The following is a 10,266-nucleotide window of genomic DNA, read 5'->3' as shown; positions in this document are numbered from 1 at the left end:
GGAAATTACTACCGATAGCACTACCAGCGCTAGATTAGCAAATACGGTTGATAAACGATTGAGGGTATCCAATTAATTAGCAACAGATTGTATGATCGGTTCGAAAGTACCCACAAAAAGTTAATCAATGCGTCAAAAAAAAATCAACTGGCAATGTCCAAAAAAGGTAAATTTGCTTACATTACCATACATGCATTTATCAGTTTGATCGGTTAATTTTATATTTTATACCCCGCCCAATTATTATCGGTTGTCATTTCATTGTATATTGCATACTTATCTACAAGATAAGATAGTTTATTAAAGCAGTATTCGATGACAGATCGTAAGAAATAAACGTAACCATGGATTCATGGGAAATAAATTTTCTAAGTGATTCTAATGAAAATGATACGGTAATAACAACAGATGGTACGGTTTATAACCCTCCAACTTACGAAGTCGAAGCGGAACTACAAACCCCGTTAGAGCCATCAGAAATACATCCAGACAATATTATTTATCCTAATACCATTTGGCATAACGCTAAGCCGCTAAATAAATTTGCGAAAACATACGAATTAGAGAAATTCGAGAAGAATTTGTTAATAATATTCAATCAAGAAAACATAATTGGCTATGAACCTAGATTGGGCACGGAAAAGGATGTCAGTGCTTTGATAAATACATTTTCACAATTTGGCTTTGAAATTGAAACATATAAAGATAAAACGAAAAGTTTTGTGCTGGGTGTATTAAGAAACTGTAAGTAAAATTTTTATGTATTTGTTATGGCAAGCCTAGTATGAGTATTTAATTACACAGACGACAATGTTTAACGGTGTTTAAGTTTCTCTAAAAATACAAAGACAATAAACAATGACGTTGATTGTTTTTAAAAATAATGACAGCTGGGCGTATGACACTTCCCGATTCTTTATGAACCCGTGGTTTGATAAGCATATTACCAAGACATTTAACCTATTTATTCTTGAGGAGTGATTGACTCAAAAATTATTCAATACCCAAAAATATTTCAAGATGTCATATCACATATTTACGATAAGGACAAATCAAGCTACATAAATAATAGATTATTATACAACATTTATGTCCAAACATACAGAATGTATATTATAATATTTTATTTAAAATAAAGGAAATTTACTTTCAAGGCAATTCTTTTCAAGTATAATTTATAAAAGTATTAATTTGGGGATTTTATGGCATTTTCCTACATACATGTCTTAATTTTTTTTCTAACTATATGTTTAATTAGATGTTTTTTATACCCACCGAGTTTTCAGACTTAGTTCGTTAACGTTACGCTTTAAAATTTGAATTTTTTTGTCTGTTCCCCCTATAATATTACGAGAGAAGCTGGCTTCTTGAGAACGGGGTGCTGTTTCTGATGGTTGGCTTAAATACTTATAGCCATGATTCTTCTCATCTTGTTTTGTTGTTCTCGCTATATTAAAGGTGTTTTCCTATTCAGCCATACCCATAGCTGCAATCAACTTTTTAAAATCCTGCTCATTCATTGTGATGTGGAAGAAGGTTTTGAGAATTTAAAGTGTTTTGTAAATTAAAATACTTCGCGGTGAATTTCTTGCCAGTTCTCGTTCCGTTGCGTCGTTTAATGTTGTGATGAAACTCTTTTTTATGGAAGAACTGGGAACTCTGACACAAGGATTCTTTACTTGAAAGGATTTCCAAGTCTTACACATTATAATGCATTGTTATAATGAATAAATAAATTAATTTTTTCCGAAAGTTTTACTAACAATCTTAAACAACTTTTTATTAATTCGTCCTATGCGAAAACAGAGAATATTATTATTGTGCAACAATAGTTTAATTATCAAATGTGTTATGTAGAAATTATTGTCTATTTCCGTTAATATGTCAAAAGGAAGACTACGACACAGGGAATCCTAGTGTGGGGGCTAGTGCACTTTTACCTGAAATATATGAAAAGTAAGTACGAAAGAAAAAAACTATTGTTTATAATAAAGTTTTTTATTTCTTCCGTACATTTAATTTATTCACAAAAAATTGTACTTTTATTACGATCGATATAATTACTGTCAAACTGTAATGAAGCGTTGTGAAGAGTAGGACAGGGTGGATGACTCTCTTTGTATCCTGTTTTCATAGATATCTTATCAAATCTAACAGATAATTGTGTGACTAATAAGAATATCCTTAAAAATTATCTTCGATAGACCAACGGAAATGAGACGTCATATATAAAATCCCCGAGAAGAAAGTCACAGTCATCGAATTAAAGTCACAGAAGTATATTACCAGCTCATAGTAAATGTCATTGGACGTAATATAAAATGCTTTTCTACATATTTATCCTCTTATAAGGAAATTCTATCTTTTTTAATACAAAACTGGACAGACGGTACCACAATTCTACCTGATGTTATACATGTGGCCCTTGGGTTACGACTATCCAGAAGATTCCTATTTGACCGACACTTAAAATAATAGGGAATAGTCTATGGAATATGCAAGGAGTTCCGTTTGCTGTTCGTTTGCGTAGTAAGAATGGTGGGGATAATGGAATCCGAGTGTTCCATGGAGCATTCTCCGGAGTGCAATCTATAGAAGACAAAGGCTGACAACTCAACGGCGATAGTTTAAAACACACTTGTAAACGTCTTCGTTGAATGGTCTTGTTTGCAGATTGTGTCGAATTTACATCAACTCCATTGTGAAGTTTCGCCGAGTCGTGTTAGCTGCATTGTATTGTTAATTATTTGCGATTATTATTGTAATTATTCGTACATAATTATTTACATTGTACTGTTGTGTTCTTCGATACAAAAAGTCCCTTCGTTGTATGCTGCGATAACGCGGGCTACTAGATTATGAGGGAGTTGCATGGATTTGGTTGCGCCTTCTTAAGCTTTCATGTCATTTTCACATGTGTATATCCTTTCTATGATATTTGCATAAGTATCCAATTGTCCTTATTTTAATATGCGTTATGTTTGCATAGCACGGGTCGCCATTAAAAATAAATCAGTGGCGTTACAAGCATTTTAGACTTAGGCCTCAGATTTTTGTATGTTTCATGATCATTTGTTACTCTAACAGGAAAGTAGGTGTTCAGCCACCTGTGCCTGACACACGCGTTCTAAGGCAAGCCGGTTTCCTTCACCGTATGAGCGAATGTTAAAAATCAATTGGTGTACAGCCGGGAATCGAACCTGCGACTTCAAGGATGTGAGCCGCAAATTGAAGCCACAAGGCCAGCACTGTTTTTGCGTCGCGTCGCCATAATTGTAACATTTAGTAAAACTATGTCTTGTCTTAGGAACGACTTCTCAAATGATGCATGTAAACTTTTGCAGTCAAATACAGAAATTTCTCCGACTATGGGTGCGTAACGGTGGTTGTACTGACACATGGGACGACAAACGGCTTAATACGAGCGAAAGATCAATTTTACAAGGAGTTTGATGTAATAGACGCATTCAAAACGTATGACAATCCGTCTTTGGTCACAAAACCTAAACTTCTATTTATACAGGTGAGGTATTTTATTATTGTTAACATTTAAATATCTATTTATTTAACAAAACAGATTTACAGATCACCCTAATACGTGTAATGTAACTATAAAATAAAACTGATTAAATAGTCTTTATTCCAGTACTGCATCAGATTACATTAAGTCCATTTCTTAAAAAAGAACTAGGCATAGACAGCGCATGCGTATAAATACTCATAGCTACGCTCTCAAATACATGCGCACACGCACTCTCACACACACTTAATTTCTTATAAGAAATTAAATATTGAACACAAAGTTCAAAAAACTGTTTTAAACATGTATCATGTACCACATAATAATTGTTATCTAGTAATTACGGTAAAACTGTGCTTTATGTTATCCCTTTTGGCTTTGTGTGTAATGTAATTATCTGGATATCAATTAATGAGTAGCTGAAGGCATGTTAGCTATGAAAAAAAAACATTGGGACTCCCTAGTGTGGGGTATAATAATAAGTACCTGGATGGCCGAGCTCTGCTCGGTATTTTTATTTTTTTATAAATTGTGTTTTTGGAAATTATATATAAGTACGAATTACATACTAATAAAATGATGAAATATGAACAATATAGATTACATATGCTGGAATAGCTTTAGTGTTGTTGTGTCGTTAAAGCAATTTAAAAAAAATAGTGTTATTATTCGCCGATAGATGTCAGGAAGATTCATGTTTCAGTTTAAATTGGGACTACTCAAACACCACCTTTTTATTATTTTCTATCATTTATTCTTAGCTAGATCGATTTATCGCCCCCGAAAGCCCCCGTATACTAAATTTCATGAAAATCGTTGGAGCCGATCCCGAGATTCCAATTATATATATATAAATACAAGAATTGCTCGTTTAAAGATATAAGATATTAATAAATAGTTAGTACTCGGAGGGTGTGCATCTCCAATTCCCCCACTTGTCTCTTATTGTAGCCGCAATATTTCAAGCCTTCCCCGCGATTCCTTTTATCCATTAGCCCAGGTTTTGGGCGGGCGTGCTCTTTTTTCACTGGGCTATTTCAAGTAAGGGTCTATTTGACCCATCTCTCATCACAATAGCAACCATGACATGCCTTTTTAGCCGTTTTTAAGTTTGTCATTAAGTTTCCGAAGAATATAATCATAATTATTAGACATAGACATAACAACACAGACATAAAACAATTATCAAAGAAAAACAAATAAAAAGAATAACAATTTTTTTTAAGGAACAAGGTATATTTTAAGTATGTAATGGTTGCCAGTAAATGTAATTTGCTCTTGCCAACATCATGCTGAGTGTTCCACAGCGCTGGTCATTCTGCCAAAGAATAATAAAAACTATTTTATACGTTCCAGGCTTGTCGTGGTAAGCAGTCCGTTAAAGGAGTCAATGTTGGTACTTTAACAACCCTCTCGATAAAAAAAGATGAATGCCATATCGAACCATATACCTTGCCAGCTGAGTCGGATATGTACGTTCTTCACAGTTCATACATGGGCAAACCTTCACATAGGTAGAGTAATCTATACTAATATAAAGAGGAAAGATTTGTATGTAAGTATGTTTGTAACGAATTAGCTCAAAAATTACTGGTCCGATTTCAAAAATTATTTTAACACATTCGTTACATTACAATATAAATAAAAGTAAATTTAATTAAATAAGTTAAAAATATAATTGTAGTTAATCTAATATACCTAATAAGTAACCTTAAAATTTAATTAATAAAAAATATTATTAAAAGTAGCTGCCAGCTCTTCGTTCTCCTGTGATGTCGACTAACCTTTTTGATATTTCCCTAAAAAGCCTTATAGCGCTAGGACCCTACGGACCAAGGGCCTCGATTATTAAATTATTACACCATTTGAATGCTACATTGTTACTGATTCAAATAGGCTAGGCAATTATGACAAAAAAAATAAAAAAATAATAAAATACGTTTATTTTGGAACATAAGATCATCTAGGTATCACTTATTCCACGTCAATCAATTCGAACTTGTAGGCATCCTAGACAAGGTCTGGAATGCACATGGGCATCATTTACTTAACATTAGTCGAGATTACTGGCCCATCTTTTAAAGAAGTGTTGTCTAAATTGTTTCGCAATTATTAAATTACGCCCGAATTTACAGAGACGAATTCAACGGTACATGGTTGATTCAGACATTGTGTAAAAAGATAAATGAATTGGCGCCAACCCACGACTTGGCCAGTATAGTCACTGAGGTGAAGCAAGAAGTGGCAATCGATTTGTGCTTCGAAGAATATAACACTGAAACATTAGAAATGGAGACGAACACACAAGTCCCTGTGGACACGTCGACGCTAATTCGGAAGTTGTATTTCCGGAAGTATGGGGAATCTGTATCGTATACCGACTCGTGTGAAGAAAGAAGAGATTCGACCACGCCTATATTGGAATTTGGGCCTTGTGTCTGCTTCTTAGACTACTTCGCGTATATAAGGGAATGTTTAAGGTAATAATCACATCACACAGAAATACAAATTCTTCATTATAATCAATCAGTGGCGCCTTTTATAAGTGCTTCAGATTTTTCCATGGTGATCTTTTGTCAATCTAATAGGCAAGGTGGTGAATAGCCTCACAGATGCCGTCGATTTTTTGGTCTAAGGCAAGCCGGATTCCTCATGTTTTGATGATGTTTTCCTTCACAGTTCGATGTTGAGCGCATAGAAATTTAAGTCGATTGGTGCACAGCCGGGGATCGAACGTGTGACCTCCTCAACACTGCTCCTTATTATAATAACAATATTTTTTTCTACAATTACATAATAATTAAATTTGGCAAACGGTTGTAGATTCAGAATAATGTTGATCAAGCCTTGGCTTCAGTATATTTTTTTTCGTCAAAAAGCAATGCTTTATTAACATGAAATATCTTTTAATAAATTTTTGTTAATATACAAAAGTTCCTTTACACAAAATACATTTTCTCAAAAACTAATATATTATAGTAGTAAGACAGTTGTCAAATGTATGCACGGGTCTTTTGAAGGTTAACCGTTAGGACTAATAAAAATTCATATTAAATACTGGTAGCGCCATCTATGTATCCGCCTACGAACTTAACAACCTACCAATTATTTAGATAGATAAAAAAAAGATGGTTTTTAAAGTTGTCATTAACAGTTTACGCCGCTTATTCAAATGTCGTTATTTTATAGATAAAATCTACGTTTATGAACTTACAGATTATATTTAGAACACAATCCAGACGATGCAATAGCGCAGTACTTCATCGAAGCGTCAGAAACCATAGACAGTTCCGAGATGAGTGGTTCCAAAGATAAAATGACTAATGCAATTGTTAATTACTTACGTAATCATGCTAAGCAATTTGATTTTTACAAATATATGTATTTTAAAAAATGATTCATAATATTTTACTTAAAACCTTATTATCTGGCCAAAAATGCTCCGACGAAGAATGTTAAAAAATAAGTAATTTTAATTTATAGGTTAGAATTAAAAACTTTAAATTGTTGATTATCTGTTATTTGTTACGTTAACGTTTTATTGATTTTTTGATTGTTAGTCTGTTGAAAACGGCGCGAGTTTTGGTTTGTCATTTGAATTTTTCAGAAAAAATTTTTACAGAAAATTTTGGATTTTCAGTAGGAGTTAGATTAAAATTGATCTGAAAATCTTTTATGAAATAACAAACTAAATATAGTTTGCATTACGATATCTGCAGTTTTATTTTTATCATATTTTAAATACATATATATATGAAACAAAATCGTGTTAGTTACATCACTAATATCGGCTGAAGCCTGAACCGATGTTAGTTAATTCGTTTTTGCTGGATTCTTCTCCGCTCCGAATATCAGAATAAGTAATAAAATAGCGAATAAGTTTACGAATGCAAGCAGCATGTGGTGCCATCTGTTGATAAAACTACGCATCATCAGGAAATGCATACCAGGCTTTGATCTTGATCGCTTGCAACGCTACAAAATTGATTTTCAAAATTATTCTACTGAGCAATTTAATTGTAATTCGATCTATACCGGAACAAAGTTTTTTTTTATAGAACAGTGGGCAAACGGGCAGGAGGCTCACCTGATGTTAAGTGATACCACCGCCCATGGACACTCTCAATGCCGGAGGGCTCGCGAGTGCGTTGCCGGCCTTTTAAGAATTGGTACGCTCTTTTCTTGAAGGACCCTGAGTCGAATTGGTTCGGAAATACTTCAGTAAATCTACTAACTAAATCCAGTTCAATTATAGGTAAGCCCAATTTACCCAAGAATACAAAAATTTGTGTGTTTTTCGCTGAAAAATCTCTCTTGATGACAGTCTTGCGATGGGTGTTGACATCTCGAACGACGTTCAGTTTCGCGGTGGCTAACTAAGTTGGGCGGGAAGGCTACATTAGTCTCTAAGAAGCTTTTTGTACCATGCAAAGCGAGATGCTACTTCACTCCGACCCACAAGCGATTGTGTAAATTAGTTTAAATAGAAAATTAATCCTTGAACTAAATTAACTATCCGACTGTAGGAATGCCAAATGCACTGTCGGTAATTTGATCTCATAATCATTTTAACGATCAGAAACTTTGCGATAGTTTCGTCTAATATTTGTTTGCTTTTGCTTTGTTTACACATTAAATTTTTATGTGTGTAAGCCAAAAGTTGTGTGTCACTGAAGGTTGATTGATTCCATTTTTGTCTGCATTATGCCACTCTCTGCAATAACCTGCTGTTGTCTAATCTACCCTTCTTAATTGTCATCCTCTTCTCTTTATTGTTATTTGAGCACCAGTTTGATACTTTTCTGTTCCTCTTGCCATGTGCCCCGCTTTTTTCCACTTAAGTTTATTTATTGTCGTTATGACATCTGCTACCTTAGTTCATCTTAATGACGTATTCTTAATTTCACACATCTGTAGACTGAATATTACGCTTTAGAAAGCGCCCAAGTTTGAGATCCATCTTAGTAGATACATGAACTACACAGGTATGAAAAGTTTCCTTTTAATTAGCTTAAATTTTTCCTTATAGTCAGCGTAGCTTATAGTCATAAAAATTTAGCAGTTTATAAAATTTCAAGATCGTACATGTAAATAAAAATAGATTTTAAAAATAAGGACACGATTATTTTAATGAACTTGTTGTCCTACTTTATTGTGAATCACAATTATTTGTAACTTTTGGATTGCCAACTCTGTTAATCTTTCCAAAAATTTAAGATTTTCAAAACAGCATCAACAAATATTTTTTATCGTTCTTTATGACTTGTATAGTACCACACGTAATATTATGTACGCGAATGGCTCTGGACCCCTTAAAAATTAACAAAAAACTAATAATATTACATGCATGATGTAATTGATATTGTTTTCAGGTGGAGCTGTGAATCGACAAATTTACCAATAATACTCTGTGGTAGAATAAGAACAAACGATACAGCGCCACATAATTTTATTGTTATTAGTAGGTATTTTTAGTAATGCACTACTAACTTAATAATTTTAATAAAACAATGTATACTAGAAAATACACTTCTAGGTTTTGTTACCTGTACTAATTAATATAATATCTTTTAATATAACTAGCAATCAGAACTGTTAAATAATTAAAATTTCGCGTTTGGAATTAATAATGTAAGGAATAGAAATAAAGATTTAGTTTATTATATATCTAGTATATTTATTATTATTTAGCAGAACAATTTAGTTGGATTTTTATTAGATGTCGATAGATAGGCGGAGGTCTGCAGCATATGCAGTAAAGAAAATCCGACAGTTTATAAGTAAACTACTCAGGTAGGATACGGCTAAAAGTGTACCATAGCTACTTTCACAGCGTTATGTCGTACGGTATTCTACTGTAGGGTTAAGCAGCAGAGGTTGGATTGAACCTCTGTGTTGTAGAAGCCGTTAAGTCCGCCGTAGGAGAAACACTGAATCAGTGCAGCAGGATGACCTCCAATAGGCAGCGGTGGCGGAGCGTCGTGAAGCGCATTACATCTGCGCCTTCTACTTCTACTGCATAGCGATCATGACCGCTCTGCCAAGAGCGTACCGAATGAGAAGAAGCAGTTGTAGAAGCGGGCTGTTCGGGGTATTTGTTGTGTTTCCCCGAGGGAATAAAAGTAAGGAACTAAATATTATGACATTATCCGGTATATAAATTCTTGAAGAAAGAAGCCCTTGACTTGCAAACTGGTAGTAAATGTAAATTTAAAACTAATTTAATATTTTTGACGTTCATAAGTGTATAACGATATTTTGATTGAATAAAATTTATTGTACGCACCATGGTGGCGATGGTACTAATTTCAGCCGACCGTGCCGGCTAAGAAAAGTATGTGGCACTTTGTATAGATTTTAATGATAATTTAATATTTTAACTTCTACTTATTAATTAAGGCTTATTTCAATTTTTTAACTAATAATAATAATAATAATTATCTTTATTTCTTCTCTCACATATACATACAAGGTTACAATGATTAAAACTAAGATGATAACATTTGAAAGTGTATGTGAGAGACTGGTCTCTGTAACAGGAGACCTGAGTGACCGGAACACGTACAATAGGTCATTGTATATACATTGTATATCTATATATATAAAAGAAAGTCGTGTTAGTTACACCACTTATAACTCAAGAACGAAAGAACAGATTTGAGTGAAAATTGGTATGGAGGTAGCTTAGAGCCAGGAGACGGACATAGGATACTTTTTATCCCGTTCGACAGCGTTCCCGTGGGACT

The 10,266-nt window shown here is 33.7% G+C and overlaps 1 protein-coding gene across 1 annotated transcript; it reads left to right on the top strand.

Annotated features, from left to right (window-relative positions):
* Nucleotides 1-290: 290 nt before the first annotated feature.
* On the top strand, nt 291-7,227 carry LOC110999004 (caspase-1). Its single transcript, XM_022267845.2, has 5 exons — nt 291-744; nt 3,345-3,523; nt 4,877-5,034; nt 5,656-6,000; nt 6,737-7,227. Exons 1-5 carry the CDS (start codon nt 345-347, stop codon nt 6,915-6,917), a joined length of 1,263 nt encoding a protein of 420 aa, XP_022123537.2. The 5' UTR covers nt 291-344; the 3' UTR covers nt 6,918-7,227.
* The last annotated feature ends 3,039 nt before the right edge of the window (nt 7,228-10,266 follow it).

This window comes from Pieris rapae, chromosome 20 (genome assembly GCF_905147795.1).
Source record: "Pieris rapae chromosome 20, ilPieRapa1.1, whole genome shotgun sequence".
In the NCBI taxonomy this organism is placed as follows: Eukaryota; Metazoa; Arthropoda; class Insecta; order Lepidoptera; family Pieridae; genus Pieris; species Pieris rapae.
This window is presented reverse-complemented; position numbering and strand designations above follow the sequence as displayed.

Excerpts from the sequence above, each read along its gene's own strand:
- LOC110999004 (XM_022267845.2), top strand. The coding sequence starts at position 345 with ATGGATTCATGGGAAATAAATTTTCTAAGTGATTCTAATGAAAATGAT. Across the intron at positions 745-3,344 it reads GCTGGGTGTATTAAGAAACT|TCAAATACAGAAATTTCTCC; the intron begins GTAAGTAAAATT and ends AAACTTTTGCAG. Across the intron at positions 3,524-4,876 it reads CTAAACTTCTATTTATACAG|GCTTGTCGTGGTAAGCAGTC; the intron begins GTGAGGTATTTT and ends TATACGTTCCAG.